The sequence below is a fragment of the Polypterus senegalus genome, chromosome 4, assembly GCF_016835505.1.
Source record: "Polypterus senegalus isolate Bchr_013 chromosome 4, ASM1683550v1, whole genome shotgun sequence".
Taxonomy (NCBI): Eukaryota; Metazoa; Chordata; class Cladistia; order Polypteriformes; family Polypteridae; genus Polypterus; species Polypterus senegalus.
In genome coordinates, this window is record NC_053157.1 from 153,509,973 (window position 1) to 153,532,433 (window position 22,461).

At 36.2% G+C, this 22,461-nt stretch overlaps 1 protein-coding gene across 2 annotated transcripts in view; it reads left to right on the forward strand.

Moving 5' to 3' along the window:
* LOC120527740 overlaps positions 1-22,461 on the forward strand; it is a 47,400-nt gene that overhangs the window by 14,922 nt on the left and 10,017 nt on the right. For both annotated transcript variants that reach the window (XM_039751503.1, XM_039751502.1), the window contains exons 2-5: positions 7,745-7,988; positions 9,100-9,194; positions 17,145-17,264; positions 18,329-18,442. In XM_039751503.1, the coding sequence (XP_039607437.1) occupies positions 9,119-9,194; positions 17,145-17,264; positions 18,329-18,442 (310 nt within the window). In that variant the 5' untranslated portion in view covers positions 7,745-7,988; positions 9,100-9,118. The remainder of the gene's footprint in view (positions 1-7,744; positions 7,989-9,099; positions 9,195-17,144; positions 17,265-18,328; positions 18,443-22,461) is intronic.

Genomic DNA, 22,461 nt, shown 5'->3' on the forward strand with positions numbered 1-22,461 from the left:
GAATTAAAAGATACAGACAATGAAATAGCAGATGCCCTAAACTTACATTTTTCTGAGGTGTTTACAAGTGAGCAAGTGGATAACCTGCCAGAGGTAAACACAACTACTAAGGAGGTACTGAGGGATTTGGAAATTGTAGAGGGAGAAGTGCTGCTCAGATTAAATAAGATGAAATCAAACAAATCACCAGGCCCAGATAATATTTATCCTCGTGTTCTTAAGGAGGCTAGTGAGTACATATATAAACCCTTGACACATATTTTTAGGAAGTCACTGTGCACTGGAGAGATTCCAAAGGACTGGAAAATGGCAAATATCATCCCATTATATAAAAAGGGTGACAGGGCAGATCCAAGCAACTATAGGCCAGTAAGCTTAACAAGCATCACAGGAAAATTAATGGAAGGAATTATTAAGGATAAGATTGAGCAACACATGACAAGGACAGGAGTTATTCTGAACAGTCAGCATGGGTTCAGAAGGGGAGGTCGTGTTTTACTAACATGTTGGAATTCTATGAGGAGGCAACAAAAGGATACGATCAAAGTGGAGCTTATGATATTATTTATCTGGACTTTCAGAAAGCATTTGATAAGGTGCCACATGAGAGGTTGGGCATCAAGTTAAAAGAAGTGGGAATTCAGGGTGATGTTTTTAGATGGGTGCAGAATTGGCTCAGACACAGGAAGCAGAGGGTGATGGTGCGAGGAACCTCATCAGAACTGGCGATGTTAAGAGTGGTGTTCCACAGGGGTCAGTGCTAGGGCCGCTGCTATTTTTAATATATATAAATGATTTAGATAGGAATATAAGTAACAAGCTGGTTAAGTTTGCAGATGATACCAAGATAGGTGGATTAGCAGATAATTTGGAATCCGTTATATCATTACAGAAGGACTTGGATAGCATACAGGCTTGGGCAGATTTGTGGCAGATGAAATTTAATGTCAGTAAATGTAAAGTATTACACATAGGAAGTAAAAATATTAGGTTTGAATACACAATGGGCGGTCGAAAAATCGAGAGTACACCTTATGAGAAGGATTTAGGAGTCATAGTGGACTCCAAGCTATCAACTTCCAAACAGTGTTCAGAAGCCATTAAGAAGGCTAACAGAATGTTAGGATATATAGCACGATGTGTGGAGTACAAGTCCAAGGAGGTTCTGCTCAACCTTTATAATGCACTGGTGAGGCCTCATCTTGAGTACTGTGTGCAGTTTTGGTCTCCAGGCTACAAAAGGACATAGCAGCACTAGAAAAGGTCCAGATAAGAGCAACTAGGCTGATTCCAGGTCTACAGGGGTTGAATTATGAGGAAAGATTAAAAGAGCTGAGCCTTTACAGTTTAAGCAAAAGAAGATTAAGAGGTGACATGATTGAAGTGTTTAAAATTCTGAAGGGAATTAGTACAGTGGATCGAGACTTGTATTTTAAAATGAGCTCATCAAGAACACGGGGACACAGTTGGAAAATTGTTAAGGGTAAATTTCGCACAAACATTAGGAAGTTTTTCTTTACACAAAGAACGATAGACACTTGGAATAAGTTACCAAGTAGTGTGGTAGACAGTAAGACGTTAGGGACTTTCAAAACTCGACTTGATGTTTTCTTGGAGGAAACAAGTGGATAGGACTGGCGAGCTTTGTTGGGCTGAATGGCCTGTTCTCGTCTAGATTGTTCTAATTCTAATTCTAATTCTAATTCTACAACAGCAACCCGGCATTTTCAGATGTATAACATCTGAATGTCTTAAGAAGTCTCCATTTTAGGGAAAAAAAACACAGAATTAGTGTGGGGGAAAAAGACGAAAAATATTTTTTTACAGAAAAATATAGTAGCGTGGACGTATCATAATTTCATAGCTTGTGTTAGAGACATGCATAATGTGCACAGAGATGGTTCGCTACTTTTCAAAACTGATTATGGGAGAACCTGTGCTACGATGTTATAAATGAACACAGGAAAATGCAAACTCAATCCTCAGAAAATACTAAACTATACAAAAAAAATACTGCCGACCAGTAAGACATGAATAATTGTAACATATATTTTTGAAGAACAAACTTATAAAATTCATTCTGTCAGTAACAGTTGTCGTTTTACAAAGTGCTATTCATAATCTCAATCCAGATTTTTCTTCTTACATCATTTTTGTTGATACACTGCGTAGAAAGTATTTTTGTTAATTATTAACTACTGTTACTGACATTTTAGTACTGGCTAAAGAAAATACTCTGTCTCTTTTTGGGATTCACCTCTGTGTATATTCATTTGAAATTCTCTATCACATCTGATTTATCTATATAAATAAAATAGGATGTCTATTTATTTGTTCACCTGTCACACAAAAACAAATGAACTTTTTTTTTTGCACAAAATTTTGCATGTGCATTGCCATTGGTAAACTTAAACCTAAACTGTAGACAATATGCTATATCGAGAAAAGGGACGGAATGCAAAAACCAGTGCTGAAATGAAGAGTACAGATCCCATTAGGCAGCAGGAGTGTACTGGGGCTTATGGTGGGATACCTTTAACATACACAATGTTCTGTAGCGTAGTCTCATCAAAGACCTCTGGTAGTGTTTTCCTCTTAACTAAATTAAATAACAGTTTCATTTATTTGCATGATTATAGCTTTTGTTTAAGACTTTTCCTTTTTGTCTCATCATGGGATGGTTTTAGCCATGTTGAACTTCCAAAACACAGTTGTCCCCCATTTGTTTAGTAAGGGGTAATGCTGGGTTCTTTGGTTACTATCTTATAAATTAAGGTTTAATTTATTTAGAATAGGCTAAAACATGAAATCACAATGAGTCTATCTTTTTTTGTCACTTCTTTTTCTGTAGATGAATATGAAAATAACAGTTATGTCTGGTTCATTTCTTATTAATTAATGTTCAATTTATTTACTACCCATTCATAAATCCATTTTCTAACCTGCTTATCCAGTTCAGCATCTAAGGGAGCCAGTGCCAATCCTGTCAGCATAAGGTGCAAGGCAAGAAGCAACCCTGAGTAGGGCACCGAACAGACTGGGAAAATGCAAGCACACCCCTACAGAACATTCACTCATACTGGAACTGCCTCACCTGCATGCAGATATCTCACTGGCTGAAATTTCAGCCCACTGTCCCAGTATGACACCCTAATTCCTATAATAACATTAATAATAAAGATATCTTTCTTTTGAATGTATTTGGATTTTTATATTGATACATGAGATACTTTAAGGGAAAATGTACTTTTAATTGTTGCTTTCCATTGTTTCTAGCAATCCAGACACAGTCCTTAACAGAGAATTCCAGAACATGTCTTTTACACTTTAACATTTTACAGTGTATGGATGCTAACTAATTTACCATATTCTTAACATTTGTACAGTAATACAATTGGCCCTGCTCCTACTACTACTAGTAATAATTCCCAATTAAGCCAGAAATCTAACACAGCAAGTTGTAGATCTGAAAATTGGACACCTTCTGAAATGTACCTGTTCTCCCATTGTTGGCATAGTAATTCATTGCAGACTGAGTTGCACTGGCAGACCAAATTCATGAAGATCTATCTCTTTAAAAACAATAGCTCGAGACTTGTAAGTGCAGGTGTGGATCAGCAGAATGTGACAATGTGGGTTCTGGCTCCACACTCCCATTGCTATTGGAAGCACTTGAACCCAACACCTTTGGTAATGTTACCGTTGAGCTAGTCAATGGAGGCAAATAATTCGAGCAAGGGGTGGTGCAAAAAGTGCAACAGTGCTTTTATTAAAAACAGTCCATCAAAACAAAAGTGTCCACAAATAAATAGTGCAGTGCTTTCAAGTTCAAATAAATAATCCTTAAAATGAAAACGTGGAGGTTAAAACACTAGAAAAAAACACAATCCTTTAAAACCAGAGGTAAAATCTTCTTTAGGAAGCAGCCTTTTAAAAACTAACAAATCCGGTGCTCTTCTATGTTAGCGTCTCACCTGCTTCTCCCAATTGGGCTTTGCAGCAGGCGAGACGCTCTCTGCAGCTGCCCTCTTGTAACACTCACACGAGACTGGAGACCCCCTGATCTCTGGTATGGCGTTATTTCAGTGCCACTATTCTGAGCACACGTAAAAAAATATTGAGCGCGTAAAAAAAGATTGCAAGTGCAAGTGTTGCATTTTGAAGAGAAATTTATTTTGAGCGTACAAAAGCTGAATTTGAGTGAACAAAATTCATTGCTGCGCAAAAATGTATTTCAGTGTTTGCACTTATCCATATACACACACACAATAGCACCCCCTCTCGCTCAGTTTTTTCATTTGCGCTTGCTCGCAATGTGTTGCTTGCGCTCACAACATTCTCTGCTGCGAGCGCTCAACTCTCTGTACACCGTTATAAGTGTGCCACAAAACCAACCAATCACAGACTTGGTTTCAAAAATTCTGATTGGCTCTTACGGTCTCCAATCAGCTCGCTAGCTGCTGCATTCCGGAAACAGTCAGTTGGCATGGTTGTATAATGCAACTACATTATACTACACCAACGATACAAATAATATATTTTAAAATAAAATAATTAAAGATATTATCCGCAAATTGGGGTTTAATTGAGTTTAGCTGGATTTAGCTACATTTCGGACTGTTTCCGGAATGCAGCAGCTAGCGAGCTGATTGGAGACCGTAAGAGCCAATCAGAATTTTTGAAACCAAGTCTGTGATTGGTTGGTTTTGTGGCACACTTATAACGGTGTACAGAGAGTTGAGCGCTTGCAGCAGAGAATTTTGTGAGCGCAAGCAACACATTGCGAGCAAGCGCAAATGAAAAAACTGAGCGAGAGGGGATGCTATTGTGTGTGTGTATATGGATAAGTGCAAACACTGAAATACATTTTTTGCACGCAGCAATGAATTTTGTTCACTCAAATTCAGCTTTTGTACGCTCAAAATAAATTTCTCCTCAAAATGCAACACTTGCACTTGCAATATTTTTTTACGTGCGCTCAGAATAGTGGCACTGAAATAACGCCATACTCTGGCTTCAGTTGGCACTCATCCCAGTCTCCGAGAACTTGGTTTCCTACAACGGCCAGGTCGCCCACGTTGGGGATTCCAGCACCAAGTCTCCCGACTTCCACTGCCTTTCAATGGCCTCTCTGCGGCCAGTCGCCTTCCATTGGTCACTCCCGCTACCTGATCGCTCAGCGGGAGCGACATCCAACTCAACCCCAGGCCCTCGCAGCTGCCCGTGAGCGCTCGTTCGCTCGCCCTTCGCGGCTCTCACTCTCACCGACCTGCTCCCTCGATCGCTCCCTGTAACCTCCGTCCTCTTTCCTTTCATTCTTTTCTTTCGATCTCCCCAAAACCGACTCGCGCTTCTTTTAAAATGACGAGGGCCACAGCAGCTGCAGCATTAGCCACGGGACAATCACGAATGTGGGCAGTTCCTCACCTGTGCACTAGGTGAGAAACGCCCACCCTACGGAATGCCCCGCGGCCCACTATGGCCCAATGTCCCCTCGCTAAGTCGCTAGCGCGGCGATCATTTATTTAAAACTAATGGCTTTTGCTCAACGAGCTGTGGACCCATAACACCACACAGGGATGGAGGTACTTTCAAGGGTGCCTTCCTTGCCTGGCACACTTATTCACGCATTTCCGCTTGACCTTACCTGTAGTTCAGTGCATGTAGGAAATAGATTAATTAGCATTGTATGCAAAGTTGTGTAAAGGGAAATAAAAACTCTGAGTCATTTAGCAATAAGGAAGTCATTCATATAGATGTATAAGGAAACTTGGAAACTCCGCCTTTTGGCCACAGAATAGGATAAGGATGTAAGATGGTTTGGTGAATTACTGTTTTTACAGTATGGACAAGTGTTCATGTGTTATTATTACAGTTTGCTTTACATCTTGGCAATATACACTGATATTTGATGGGTGTCTACATTGCTACTCTTTTTGTATGTAGAGGACTATTCTTCCAAGCTGTTCAAACTGTTATATTGTGCTAATAAAACCAAAAGTTTAGTCTCTTTTCTCCATTCTTCCATCTCTTTGACCATTTAGTGTGTATTGTTAACCCAGTTACCACAATAAAATGTCACAGGAAGGTGGATCACATCTTGACAACTAAAAGTTGGAGGGCTCAGACAAACTCCATTGCCCCAAGCTAGAGTCTGCAGTCAACCTAACTTAAATATTTTTGGCATGTGAGAGCTGGAACACCAAGAGATAAGTGAGACAGTCAGAGGAGGACATGAACTCCACACTGACATTATCTAAACCAGGCTGTGATTCTTTGAATGTATGACAAACTACAGGTAATATATTTAAAGCAGCAATAGGAAGTAAGATGGACATCAAATACGGTGGTTTATTCTAATAATAATAATGAACATTACCTTTAGTAATGTTAGTCTTTGTTAGATGTGTTTCCAAATAATTACTTAAAGTAAGAATTCATAACATCATTGCCATTGTTTTTTCCACTCTAGCTGATGTCACTTGCAGTGTTCTCTTCTGTACCATCCACAGCTTGTTCATATAAAGAATTATTAAAAATTGGGTTTAGACATCTTTCAGTTATATATTTTAGAAAACAACATGTTCCTTGTACCTTCATCAATAAACTTTAACTGTATTCTTCTATTTCTTTTCTGAACATTCTCATCCTATGTAAGGTCACAACCCAGTTGCACTGGGCAGAAGGCAGGAACAAACAATGACAGATACTATTCTGTTCATTATAATTTATGGCAGATAAAAATAGTAATAATAATATGCTCTACCTGTGACATATAAAAGAATGTTCTATGTCATTTTTTGGCATTATCTCCACAACATGCCTTTTTCCAATCAGTGCTCTAGAGCTTACGATCCTACGCTAACAAAATGTTTGCACTGTTCCCCAGACTATGACTCCACAGCATCCATCACCTCAGAATCTCTGCTGAAACTCTTCCTATGCAGATGGATCTTTAGACTTGAAAGTAAAAGATTGGTACTGGGGAGCCCAGTCAGGATAAATAGGTGGGCATCTAACGAGTTGATATTTCCCATTCTGGATAGCAGCCACTGCAGTGTGGGATGTGTAAGCAGGAGCACAGTCATCATGAAAGAGGAGCCCACAGGTCTTTCACACCCTTTAGTTTTTAGAATATCCTGTACAAAATCAAAATACATGCTGCAACTTTATGGATATTCATGATTGGGTTTGACAAAGCTACATACTGTATAAGATGCTAAGTTACACTATGTAGGCAGAATGTTGATAAACCCTCTTAAAATACAGTGATAGATTATTACATTTAAGCTAAATTTTACATTAATATATACAGTACATGACAACTGACATGAAAAAACAGAACTAACATGTCTTTTTAACTTATTTAAAGAATCTTCAGAATTCATATATCTTTTGTTTTGTTTGTTGTACTCTTGTTCTTACATTCAATGGTTTCCATTGCATGATACAATTTGGAAGCTCTGTTTATGATTCCTATTAGTAGGTTAAAGTAAAGCAATATAACCACAGAAATGCTGGTTTTATAAAAGTGCACACGTCACAGAACTGAATATAATTACTAAATATCGTGAAACTAGTCAATTGTTAGCCCAAAGTGGTTTCAATTGAATTTCAAATTTTACTTTGTCCAGACAAGAAAAAAAATGTATATTTCACGACAGGTGCAATATGTGAAAATACATACTAGTTGCATAGTGACGAGTAAATTGTCTCATTGTTTGAAAACTATTTTGTTTTACAGAGGCAAAGATTTCGGCTTCATTCTGCAAGCTGAGTTTTCCTATTTGATGACCCCTGAGGTTTTTTATTCAGAAAATTTCAGCCACACCCTGAGGGCAACTTTAGAGAATTTCGGGTTTCTTCACTTCCCAGCCTTATTATCAGCAACATTCAACGCATTGCCATTCAAACAACTCAACATATGGCTGTGTGGCTCCATCTCTGAGCACCTGACAACACTTTGCAGTGTTGAATATATGAGTCAAGTATCCTTTTTTTTTTTTTTGGCCAATCACTATAATGTACTGTACATCAATGTGAAGGTATAGAAAAAACATATTTAATTTCCATTTTAATGCAAATGCTGTTTAATGATTTTCCTTGAAAACAAGTAACCTTGTGCTGTTTTATTATATTCTCATATTCTATTAATGGTTGTATTCTATTTAAAAAGTTAGATGGCTTATCTGGGGGTCAAATCTAATTTAGCTTTTTTGTTTTACCTCGTATTACTTTGTATTTCTGTTTTTTCTTTGCTTTTTTCTGTATTGATTTTAAAGTAAATGGCTGTATCTATTACAGCACTGTTATTTGGTTGCTTGAGTAGGATGCCATTGCGATGTTCTGCTTTTCGAAAAAAAAAAAAATATATATATATATATATATAAATCTATGCTCACTTGTGCTCAGTTAGGCCTTGACTCTCAGCGAACCGATATTAGGTAAAGGGAATTTAGAAAATGTATAGAGGGAACTGATTTCATGCCATTTCAGACTGAAATATTATGAAGCAATAAGGCCATTAGACTAAAATTATTCCTTACACAAAACTTATGATGTTATTCAAAGAATACTTACAAGATTTTTTTTTTTATATACGTAAAAAAATATTTTATGGTCGTCACTTTCTAACCTTCAGATGACAATGGCATGCCTGGAAGTACAACATGTCATGAAATTTCTGCCTAAAAATTAAAAAATTTACAAATCTAGTAAAAAGTAAACCCTTACAAGGTATTATGTATTCTTTCAGTTATCAAACTTTTAAAAAGTTTAATTTCTAAATACACAACCAATTTACTCGTTTTGTAAAAATATTTATTTTCTTTAATAACCATTTTGCTAGGATTTAAAAAGTTGATTGAATGGAAAAAAAATGTAGCGATAAATCGTTTACATGACATTTTGAAAAGCAATATAATACAGAGTTTTTTAAATGCTTGCTTAGACTACCTTAGTTTTCTTTCTAAAGGGGATAACACTGAGACTTACTATAAGAGAAGATATGAAGAAGACTACGGTTTCATTCTGGCAATATTAATTAAATTACTACTTTAAAAGTTATCACTAAAAATTTCCTTAAAAACACTATCAAAGAGTGGAAAGGCGGCATATAATGCTCAGTGGCTGTCTAGTAAAAATGGCAAATAAGGAACAGTTTTCTTTTCCTGATTCATCACTTAATTCAACAGGTAAATAATTACTTTTTTGGTATATACTTGAATGGTAAAATTATTCTGAAACAACACATTACAAATAGGTTGAATATAATGCATTATTGTTATTGGGTTAGTTCAAGGGAATGTAATTCTTAAGAATTCCCCATTTTCCATGATGAAAAACCCTATGACTTTTTTTTTTTATATTTAAAAAGACTTTTGTTTGAAAGTAAGGTGGGAAATTTTAGATGAAATAATTTATATTGTTGTTAGATTTGGCTCCTATTTGGAAATGTTTACTTTCAGTCCCAGCATAGCTTACTATGGTTACAAGACATTATGATAGAAAATGTTATGTTCTTGTAATTTTCTTCTGCTAGTATGGAAGGTCATTTGTGCCAAAATTAACTGAAATCCAACCAGTTAATTACATTGAAATGCAATACATTTGCAAGTTGGACATTTGATTTTGGTGTAATATTATCGTGTCATAATTAGAACATCAACCAAATGATCAATGCTTCTCACTATGGTATGCAATTTCATTGTCAGTTTAAAATGCAACACAAAAGTGTATTGTATTGTAATTCATGTTCATAGACCACCAAGTCATAACTAAACGCATAGAAGACGTATTGTATTTCACTTAGCAGCAGCTCCATGCGTAATGCATTACGATCTATAAACCACGTTTTAAGTGTCCCAAAACTAAAAGTAATCAGATGACCAATTGGCGACAGAAGTTGGCACAAGGGGCTTCAACAGTTGGGGAAAGAGACATTCCTCGTCTAAAACTTGTGTTCTGGCGGTGGGCTTAAGTTTAGTCAATGTGGACTGTGGAGTGGTTAACTGGAATGGCGAAAAGAATGTTTTGGGTCTCACTGAAAAAGTTTAGTCTTGTGTTAAGATTCCTAAAGTTGTTTTCTTTTTATACATATTAAGCAATGTTTTTAAATTTTAGAGGTGTGAGTTCTTAGCGATTTTAACTAAATACTGAATATAGTGGATACTTATTAGCATCACTGAGCTTAGTTTCTCCATAGCTTTTTATACATACCCTCTTGATAACTAGATATTATATAATTTTCCCCTTCTTTCAACACACAAGAGAATGAAACGGTCATTTAGATCATCAGGTTCCACCTGTTTAATGGCTCCTAGTACAACACACTCATGACTGGAACACCTCTGCTCCCAACTGTTGAAGCCCCTTGCCCCACTTTTTGCCGTTGATTGGTCATTTGATTATATTTAGTTTTGGTGTGATTAAAGTGTAGTCTCAATTTAAAGCAGCTGCAAAGAGAAATGCGATATGGCTGATTTTGTCTTAGTTATGACACATAATGTGGACATAAATTAAAATACAATGTTCTATTGTATTGCATTTTAAACTGACATGAAAATTGTGTGCCAAAGTTAAAATCAATCAATCATTTGGTTGATATATTTATATTTTTAGTTATGATACGATAAAACCATGCCAAAATGAAATGTCCCACTTACATAAGTACTGCATTTCAGCACAGTTAACATGTTGGATCGCATTTAATTTTGGCACGACTAACCTTGTGTTGCTAATCAGACCTCTTCCAACTTACTTTACAGAACTATAATGCTCAAATTAAGGCCCCATTTCCTCACCACAATAATTTCCAGAAGATCTATGGACAAATTGAAAGTGTTTTTTTTTTTATTATTTTTTAATTGTTGTTAGGAAATCAAAAACATTTTCAAGTGGTTGCTACTGCTGCTTCATGAATCAACAGTCTTCTTCTCAAATCCAACACATTTCTCTTTGTGTCTTTCTGGGTTTTTCATCGAGCACTCGGTTCTCCCACCCCATAGACAATTTTGGTAGTTTGATTTGTGCTTCTAAATTAGACCTGTGCGAGTGTACATGATTGGGCCTTGCAATGGACTTGCATGTTGCACATGGCTGGTTGTAGCCTTATACCTGATGCTGCTGGACAAGACTCCAAGTACCCCTGCAATGCTGAATTTAGTTAAGTAGGTATGACAATGTTGCATTACGCCATGTGAGCCATTCATCCCAACATGGCTTATCAATTCCTAGTCATCTACTGAACCATGTTTAAATGTAAGGGGAGATTTGAAGCTATTGCACTACTTGCTAACTAGATACATATATCTACAATGACATGAGTTTAGTTTTTTCAAAATGGGAGAAACATTTTTCTTCATCAACTTTCATTTCTGTGCCATCATCCATATTAAAGTCTAAAGATACAGCTGACACTTATTTTCTAATTCATGTAAAAATGAATGCACTTACATCATGTCCAATTCTATTATTCTGCAAACATTTAACTCAAAATTATCTGTATCTACATATATAAAATGCCAAGGGTTGCCTGTCTGTTACACAAAAGCTTGCAACCCCCTGGGCCTTCAGGCTTGATATCAGTCTCATTTGGCAGCTTGTGCCACGATAAGCATAACACAACCCTTGAATTGCACGTGTGGGTTACTTCACCCATTAGACTGAGCTTTGTGACTTTCTCACGGCAGGCAGCAATGCGACCATGCACTTCACGGCAAACAGCAACACAGATGAGTGTCATGACTGACATCCTTCTCATGGCAGGCAGCCTTGTGGATGCATTCTTCATCACAAGAAGTGACACACACACACACTGTTTCTGATAGGAAAAGCACCACGACGAGCTCTGGTGACAGTGAAACACATTGCACAGGCCAAGTGATCATTTTCAGTTCAAGCACCAGTCATAAACTCCAAAAGCAACAGGAAATCTTACATGACCAAAGAACCGAAGGCGCTGAAGTATTGGATGGCAGTGAAGGTCACTGTAGCAGCCTCAGCGGAGTGGCCTGGGGAGCTGCGTTTCATGAGACATGCATGCACGACCTTTCTTCGAGGACCAGAGGTCCAAGAGTTACCAGGTTCAGTAGTAAAATGATCAAAATCACAGGTTGATATCCAAGGTATTATACTTTTACCTGATGCTTTTTTGCACACATTTTCTGTGTGTGTCTCTTTTTGTTTGTGTTATGTTCTACTGTCAAATGTGACCTTTTGTCTTTTGTTTTTCCTGCCTTCCCTGTAATGTATGGAGGAATATTTCGGACAAAATTAAATAAATAAATAAATGCGCAAATAAATAAAAGTACTGTGAAATGTGAGCATAAATAAATATATGTCATGAAATGAATGCCTAAATAAATAAATATGTCATGAAATGAGAGCATAAATAAATAAATGTGTCACGAAATATGTTTTTTGTTGCTTATTTATTTATTTATTTCATTTTGTCTGTAACATTCCTCCAAACCATCATGAAATACGACTTGAAATAAAACTGCCACTTTCACTCATCAAAGTTGAGAGGGTGGGCTCTAACACGCCCTCTAGTTATTGATTGGTGAATCGATAGCTCAAGAATTAATTAGAAAAATGTTTACTACTGCTGATGAAATGGATTCTGCCGAAGATATTACGCATTTCCTAGAGAGAACTGAAGATTTATCGGAAGAAATTGCAATTGCAATTACTTTTATTAATTTGCGCATTTCTTTATTTATTTATTTAATTTTGTCTGAAATATTCCTCCATAGTAATGTGCTGTTTTGGGTTCATTTTGGTTACTTGGTTTACTTTAGTGTTTTGCTTCATGTTTATCAATAGCTAGCTAAAATACCAAGAGTTGCCGGGGAAGAAAATAAAGTGTTGTTTTTTTTAATTGTTTGAGAAAAATATAATAAAAAAAAACACAACTTTAAAAATAAATTAACAAACAATGAAGACTCACTAATGTGCTTGTCTTTTGCGGTCTTGTATGTATGGTATCATCCAGTTGACACTCAGAACCGGCTGACTCTATTTAATTTCAAAAGCAACAGGGGTGCAGTGGCGCTCAAACATAAAGAATGCTGGCTCGCCCTCTGGTGGTCATTCAGAGTATCAACTGGTTAATAACATGCATACAAGACCGTTAAGATCACCCCCCACCTTATCAAGAAGGGGGTGGGTTTGGGCCGATTTCATCATACAGTATTTTTAGTCGACCAATGAGAAACACCGTGTATCAAGTTTCATGAAAATCACTCCAGCCATTTGGAAGTGATGCTGGAACATACATACATACACACATTGACTTATATATATATATACACAGTAGATGTAATTAAGCCATGGAATAATTTCTTTAATTAGGCAACTGCCATTAGGCAATGAAGTCAGGGTACTGCATGTGAGGGCCATATATATTGGGTCTGTCACTTTTCCAACACAGCGGCATTATTTAACTTTCAGTCCATAATGTTTTTGTTCACCTCCTTGAAAATGTGTTTATTTATTGTGCTTTGGTTATGTTGTTCTCTTATTTTCTAATTGTTATTTAGTTTTCCACATTAGATTCTGGACTTGCTTGGTTGTTTTTTGATTTTTGTTTGTATTTTATTATCTTTTTTTAGTTTTCTTTGTAATTTGTGTACCCATTTGTATTGCTTCTTTTTAGAAATTATTAGTTTACTGTATTTCCATTTTCGTTTTAAATAATATAATTTCTTATAAAAAAATTTAAGATTTAGTTCAGCATTTTGTTCTTAATTCCTTTTCCTTCTGTATCATTTTTGCTTTGATATAACAATTCTTAATCCTTTTTTAACCTCCTTTTCCATTTTAATTTTGCATTTATTTTATTTTATTATATTTTTGCCCCTTGTGATTTTGATTCCCTTTTAAATATTTGGTATTAGTCCTGAATTTAACTTTCTGTCTTTTAACACTTTCCCTTTTTTTTTTATTTAGTACTTTTATTTAATTAAATACATTTCAACAAATATATTACTTGAGTGACCTGGGGCCTCATGTATAACGCCGTGCGTAGAACTGGCACTATAACATGGCGTAAGCACAAAAGCCGAAATGTGCTTACGCACAGAAAAATCCAGATGCAGGAATCTGTGCGTACTCCAACTTCCACGTTCTTCCGCTACATAAATCCCGATCAGCGTGAAAACTAACGCTCATGCACGTGCTTTATGTAACGCCCCTACTCCTCCCAGAATTACGCCTCTTTGAATATGCAAATCAATATAAATCGCCCTTAAGCGCAGCCTTCTGTGAAAAGACAATGGGAAAAGCACGGGGAAAATATAAGAATTTCAGCGAATACCAAGTGGAGGCAAAGGAAAAACATACTATTTGTGTAATTAAACCGTGGTATTATCAACAAAAGGAAGTTGATCGCGTGACATAGCGTGTTGGAGAAACTTGAAAGCTCACATTCACAAAATCGCATAGTGCCGGAAATAAAAAAGAAGTCACATATCAAAGTCGCCATGAAAAGTCGAGTTGTAGCCCACTGTCTGAGTGTCATATGAAAGCTTATTAGGGTACAGAGAAAAAAGGCACACAGTGGGGAAAAAGCACGAAATGTCAACTTCAATCTCAACATTTCCACTTTAATCACATAGTTTATTTTGTCATTAAAGTAGAACATCATAAACTTCATCTTAAAATCGTTTAATTAACCAGTTTCTCAAATCACATCGTAATTAAAGTAGCACGTTAAATGCTTTGTTTTGCATTTGATCTTCTATGTGCCTATGTGTGTGAATCACTACTTGCTTCTTAAACCGGCTCTCTTCCTCCAACTGGACACAGAATCCATGACATTCGTGATATTACAGCTCTCTGAATAACTCAAACACTGAGATGTATACGTGATGTCATTTTCATGATAATAGGAGTTAAAGCACGTTATTAAACATGTGTTTCACTTCGATGAAATAATTTTTTGCAGCAGTACATCAGGGGCGGCTCTAGGCTTGTGGTGGCACTGGGCAGAGGAAGAATCGGTGGCTCCTTCGCCCGCCCGTCAGTAAGGTAGCTTATGCATGGTGGATGGCCTCGTCCGTTGCAGACACTGCTTAGCTGCCTCGTGCTCATGACACAAGCATTTAACTTTTGCCGAAATTTGTCGCTGCGTTTTTAGCTGTGCTGTTATTTTCTCTTTCTGTTTTATATTTAATATATATTGGCGTAGCCGTCACTGCAGTCAGTGCTTTTCTTTCCCCAAGTAACCGATCGCCATACAATCAGCTCTGCAATAGAAGTTAAGCCATCTGTAAGCTTAGCGCCGATTCTTCAAAACGTTTAAAGAACATTGAAATATCTTTGTAGTACATGTTTAATTATTCTATCCTTAACGACACTCCCAGTGAAGAATATAGATTATTTAAATGAAGTTAAAGTTTTATCTGTATAATTTAATAAACATATTTTGCTGCATTTCATCTTAAAAATGATATCGTCATCATATGTAAATACGCGCTTTATAAAGTGGCTCAGGTTGTGCGATATTATAATTAGTGCAAGTTAACAGTGGGGTGATTGTATTTATAAGTACAAACAGTTCTACAAGGTGCAATTGATTGAGTGCATTTAAAGTTCTTGGGATGAAACTGTTTCTGAACCGCGAGGTCCGTACAGGAAAGGCTTTAAAACGTTTTGCAGTGGCTGAGACAGCATGTCCATGAAGCTGTATACCGATAATTCTCTTTCCGATCAGTTGCTGCTGTGATTCACACTCAGATACAGTGATATAAATACTCCGAGTTGTGCAGTGAGAGTAATATGGAAAAAGATGATCAGCTGTGGCAACTCCTAACGGGAGGAGCTGAAAGAAGAAGAAGAAGAAAAATAAGAAGAGGAAGGTGCAGTGAGAGTAACAACGCTAAATCAGTTATGGTATTTGGAATACTATGGCTGTTCCCTGGACCATTATATTGTTACAAGTTAATTACAATCAGATGCGTTACACTAATAAACAATATGCAGTTAGTTTCGGTGTATTTATAAAGCCGCGTCATGAAAATAAGGTGTAACCACACAGGAACAGTAGCACTGCTTTGACGCTGGGTGCCGCCAGTCTGCAAAACTGAGCGGAGAACTTGCGTACGACAAGGTATGTGGTACCGTGGAAAAATGCGTGGCTTTACGCCAAGTGTAGGTTTTATACATCGCGATTTGAACGTGGAAAAGTTCTTACGCAACATTTCTGTGCGTACGCACCGTTTATACATGAGGCCCCTGGGTATTACTCCACAGTTTTGTTATTTTTTTGTATTTTTGGTTTCAGATCACAATAGTTTGTGAGTTTACTTTAGGCTTCCATTTTTTGTACTCTCTAAGAGAAAGCTACAGTAAATTAGGCATGCATCTTCGCTAACTTTGCAGAGTTGGTGAGTAAAACATGTGCTTCCTAGGCCAAAGGAATACTACCAGACATATCACATTTGATTTTTAGGTTCTGGGTGTATTTCATTGCATTCTCACCTTAGACTTTATATAACCATTTTTAGACTTTAAGAGGATTCTAGATGTGACAATTACATCAGTCAAGATTACCTACTGACTCTGTAAACCGAAAATCTGCATCTCTTTTAAAACTTGGCATTCAAGGTGTGCAAATTTCTAACAAAATAAAACAGTGTTTCTAAAATCCATCCATCCATCCTCTTATCCGAGATAAGGTCACGGGGGGCAGCAGCTTGAGCAGAGATGCCCAGACTTCCCTCTCCCTGGCCACTTCTTCTAGCTCTTCCAGGGGAATCCAGAGTCGTTCCAGGCCAGCCGAGAGATAGTCCAACCAGCGTGTCCTGGGTCTTCCCTGGGGCCTCCTCTCCGGTTAGATATGCCCGGAACACCTCACCAGGGAGACTCCAGGAGACATCCTGATCAGATGCCCAAGCCACCTCATCGGACTCCTCTTGATGTGGAGAGCTTCTCACCCTGTCTTTAAGGGAAAGCCCAGACACCCTGCAGAGGAAACTCATTTCAGCCGCTTGTATTCGCGATCTCGTTCTTTTGGTCACTACTGTTTCTAAAATATATTCTTTTATTATATATTATTACACTGCCATGAAAGAAGTGAGATACATTTGGTCATGGGTGCTAAATGCAATCAATATAGGCTTTTCTGTTTTTATTTTATACAGACAGTTGCAGTAGCAATACAGATAAAAATAAAATTACACAGGAGCTGCTAATCATACTCAAGATGGCGGAATGCATCCTAAAGAACTTATGTCAGAAGAAAGAGTTTCCCCTTCAGGAAGGTAAAATGTTTTGTCTTGTTCATGTCTCCAAAGCATATAGTAAACATATATGTTAAACTTAGGAGGTTGTCATCAGGGCCACGTTGATTGATACAAGTTCAACTATTTTCTAAGTAAATTACGGGTACTAAATAAAACATAGATTTTATTTGTTTCTTATTGTGCTTAGGCAGCTTACTGTGCTGGTTGCATTCCACGATGAAAAGGCCATGAATAGATCATTTAAAAAAGGACTAGAACAAATCAAAACTGGTGTTAAGCTTCTCAAATGTGTTTCTTATGTCAGAAGTATAAACAATTTCTGTTATATGCTTAAACAAACAAACTACAGCTTTAAATTAAAAAAATAACTTCCATGCATCAATCTATTTTTTATAAAATGATTAGTTAATTTCAGAGCCTATGCCTGCAGCACTGGACTCATAGCAGAAGGAAACCCTCAACAGAGGGGGCACATTCTTTGGCACCCAACCACTTAGCAGTCAACCAAACCTGCCTATCTTTGGGATGAAATTGAAGATCCAAATATCTGTAGAAAAACAACATTTCTGATATTAGAGGTTTTTGGAGCCTAAACCGTTTATTCCTAATGCTGCAAAGCTGTCAAGATATCAAAACTAAAAATCTTGAATGATATGATTTGGTGGATTCACTGCGTTATGCTCTATTTTCTGCAATGACAACAATTGAATTTTTTTTCTGTTTGTGTCATCAAGTTTCAAGAACACTTTTATCTATAAATGACCTGCTTGTCCATTTTGAATTTGACAATTAAAAATACACACCACCGATGGATACACTGAGTCACAGTTTGTGATGAACACTCCAAAAGCCATTAATATGGATTTTTTTTATATTTCACCTTAGGCATTAAAGGTATATTTAATTCATAATCTGTTTATTAGAAAATTGCAATATTTGTCCTTCAATAAGTGATTGACCATTTTGATATATTTGTTTAAAACAACAAAATCCTTCTGTTAAAACATCCATTATATGGTATTGGGCTACTTTTGCTTGGTTACAATAGGATTAAGTGCTAACTTTTTCCCTTTATTTTACAGATGGTAGACTTTCTTTTTGTGAAGAAAATGGAACTCCATCAGTTCAGAACATTTTATATCTTATTACGATGATTAAAAATATAATAAGTAGCATCAATGTGTGTCTATCAAAAGGTATGATTTAAAGTATGATTACATTCAATGGATAATTCTTAGTATATGCTTGCCTTTACTTTCACTGTGTGTTTTAGTCAAAGATGCATAAAGGTCTTAAGTGCAAATGATATAAAATTAAATATTTATTGTAATCTACAACATAGTTGCTTTGAAACCATTTGTCATATTATTCAGTTTCAGTGACAATTTTTCACTTTCATTCTGATCGAACACACTGTAAAATGCATAACAATTGTAAAGGGGCTGAATCGGATTAGTTAAAAACAATCACTCTAGAACTGATGACAAACCAACATTTTCAGTTTGCAACTGGAGTTTTTTTGAATATTAGGATACAAAGCTCTACATGCACCATATGCTTTGGCACATAGTTTTCTACGCCGATTCAGTTTGTATGCTAGCAGTTAGACTGTATATACGGTATAGTAAAATGGTACAGTCTTACTTGTATTTTTAATGTTTTTTAATAAATGCCACAGTTTGGATGGGCAGTAAAGTTTATTCATTTTATCTTGAGCTCTGCATTATACTGATGGGGCTTTAGATGCAAATGTTTGTCTATTTTTTCACATAATACACCTGTCTGGGCCCTGCGGTGGGCTAATTTCCTGCCTTGCTCTCTGTGTTGTTTGGGATTGGCTCCAGCAGACCCCCATGACCCTGTAGTTAGGATATAGCGGGTTGGATAATGGATAATTGGACATCTGTCTGGACCAGACAGGACCAGGGACTCAGAATCATTTCAGGTGGCTGCAGGTTTGTGTTTCTGCCAGTTTCTAAATTAGAGGCAGATAATTGCTGCTGAAGTAGCACATCATTTTTTCACATGTGTATTAAGATTTAGAACCCCTGAATGTTCCTTTTGCTTTTAAATAAGTAGGTTGCATCTGTATTTCTTAACCAAGGTTCAATTATCACATATTAAACATGCTAATAACACCTGTATGAGTTCATCATTAAGTATTATATAACAAAAAATAAATAAATTAAAAGGAAATACAGAAAAAGGTACTGAGCTTGTGCTTTGATTTTTAGGAAAGGAAAATCTACCATCATTACAAAAATAAAATACTTCCAAAATACAATTATAAAAGATGTATTAGTATCAATATGAATACAGTATATTTTGAAAAAGTTATAAAATCCTTGAAACCTAAACATATTACAATGTCTTGACTGGCACCCTTGTCCAGGGTTTGTTCCTGCTTTGCGTCCTGTGCTAGCTGGGATAGGCTCCAGCACCCCCTGTGACTCTGTTCAGGATTAGGGGGTCAAGGGGGTTAAAAAATGACTGAAAGTGAAATGTTTTTTAAAAAAGAAGATTACGGTTATTTTTGTATATTGCAAATTTTCCACAATATAAAATTATATTCTTAATATTTTTAAATACTAGGAATAATATATTGCACAATATATTCTAGAGTTCATATTTCAAGATACTTGACTTATTTATACATTGCAGTAAATTTTAAAGACCAAGCATTCCAAATATCATCATACATTATAAACTTATTATCAACGGAGTACAAGTAACTAATAAAGCTGTACATTGATGCCTATGTATGATACCGACTGAAGAGTTCAGTTTGGTATTTTATATATTAGTTTGCCACGTGAAACTGAATTTTGTACTGAAGCATATTTTATAAATTAAAATAAAAACCTCTGACTACTACTTTATAATGTAGTTTATTAATACTATGGTGGCATTATAAAGAAAAGCCTTAAAATTTAACAAATACATCAATTTTTCAAAATATAAAAAATACTTTGCTATGAGAATCATTAATTTTAAAAGGAGACCTGCTGTGCACTTCACTTTTCCCCCTACAATGTCCGTCATCCTATGGAACACGAAGGAGGTAAATGGCCCTAAAGACATGGATTCACCTTGAAAAGCCATCACCCAACTCCGTTATTGATGTTATTGAATATTGATAGCCAGTTGTGAATTACTGCTTCTGTTCTGTAGACAACAAGTCAATAATAACTGAAAAGGCACACTTACGATTGCTTAAATTCTTTCAATATGTGGATGTTTATTTATTTTGCAAATTCTGTCTTCTGCCTCTGGATTGACAGTGCACGTGTGAACTTAGAAAGTACACGCACATAGCATGCAATCATGTGTCAAGAACTAAACAGACGTTACAGGCATACATCCATCCATCCATCTTCCTAACCCACATATCCAGGGTTGGGTCGCGGGGCAGCTAGAGCCTATGCCAGCAAACATTGGGCGCAAGGCAGGAACAATACCTGGATGGGGTGCCAGTCCATCCAGTCCAAGGCCAACACACACAGGCTAGGGACAATTTAGCAATGCCAGTTCACCCAAGTTTAATCAGGTTGAAGTTTAGTATGTTTAGTAGAGATGATTAAGCATAGGCAAAAGGGTTTTGCAGAACTGTCATTCCCACCTCACAGTACCACGGTCTCTCTGTGTATTTACAGACAGAATGATATCAGTGAGTGTCAGTGAATTTTCTCAAATCAAATATGTTGTGCTAAGCTCTTTTATTACTATATCTCCAGCAACAGCAAGTCATCATACATTAAAAATTTGATAATGAGTTTGTGGTGCTTCAGTCTGCACTCTACTTTTTCCTTTTTTTATCATTCATCCACACAACACACCATGGAAAATGTGACATGGCTTTTATTAAAAATACAATGCATTGTAATCAGTTCACTGCAGATTTATTGTCATTTGTGACAAGTACAATGAAGCTCTTAAGTGTTCTTTTGACTATGCTGCCAGTCGGCATGAATCTTGTTGTGTATGCTATGTATAATGACAGCATAGACTGTAATGGGTGAAAGGTTGGTGCTATTTAGATAAAAAGATAAGACACAAATGATCTGCCATGGGTTTGGACACTAAGTATATTGCATGTCTCGTACATGATATACTTGGAAATTTGCTATAATCTATTAAGTGAAATATACTTTATGTTTCTTTGTTACAATCTATTAAAGGAAATATGTTTCTTTATATTTCAGCTGTAATATTAAAAATATATACTGTATTTGAACTATATATGCACTATATTATACTGACAGATATAGCCACATAATTTTTGGATATATAGGAATATGCTTAACTTTTTTAGGGGTGAAGCCATATAATTAAATTATTCATTAATAGTGAAAATTGACTTTAAGTTACCAAAACAGAGCATTGTGAGACCGCAGAACCCGAATTTGAGACCCCCAGGTCTAACTGCACAAAAATAATGATTTGGGGTTAATAAATTATTGCACAGAAAACCTAACAAACCTGGTATTTCATTATTACTAATTCAGCATTTCTCAACCTTTAAGTATTTGCGACCCAAGTTTTCATAACAGTTTTAATTGCGCTTCTCTAACTTTTTTTGAAAGGATCTCACTAATACCAATTTGTTCTTTTTTAATTAATGATATATCACAGATACATATTTTATTATATCTACTTACCTTTTATCGACATTTATCTAACTCTATATTTATTTTTCTATTATCAAAATGTAGTTTAAGTTACTTTGTTTTGGTTTCAATAGATGTATTTTTCATATTTTTGATTCTTGTTTTGTTTTTTTCACATCTTCACGCCCCGCAGTTTGTGAACCACTATACTAATTTATCCAGACACTCTAGATCAGGGGTCTCCAAACTTTCAGCCTGAGGGCCGCATTAACTATCAAACAGCAGTTTGGGGGCCGACTACACACTCGAGGTCCAAATAAAAAAGAATCAAAACATAGATGTTGTTTTTATTTACTTATTTAATATTATTTTATTCAGTTATTATTTAATAACACATTGATACACTACACATGAACACCTGTATTAGTGGGAATGGTGAAATTGTTTCCTGGATACCAAAATAGCAGACATTTCTGGCTTTAGATTTGATGTCCCTAACATCAACAGTGACCTGAGATTATCATCAGACAAGTTTGTTCTCAAATTGTTCTCCACGTATTTCATTCTTGAAAATGTTTGTTCACACAGGTATGTTGTTCCAAAGATTG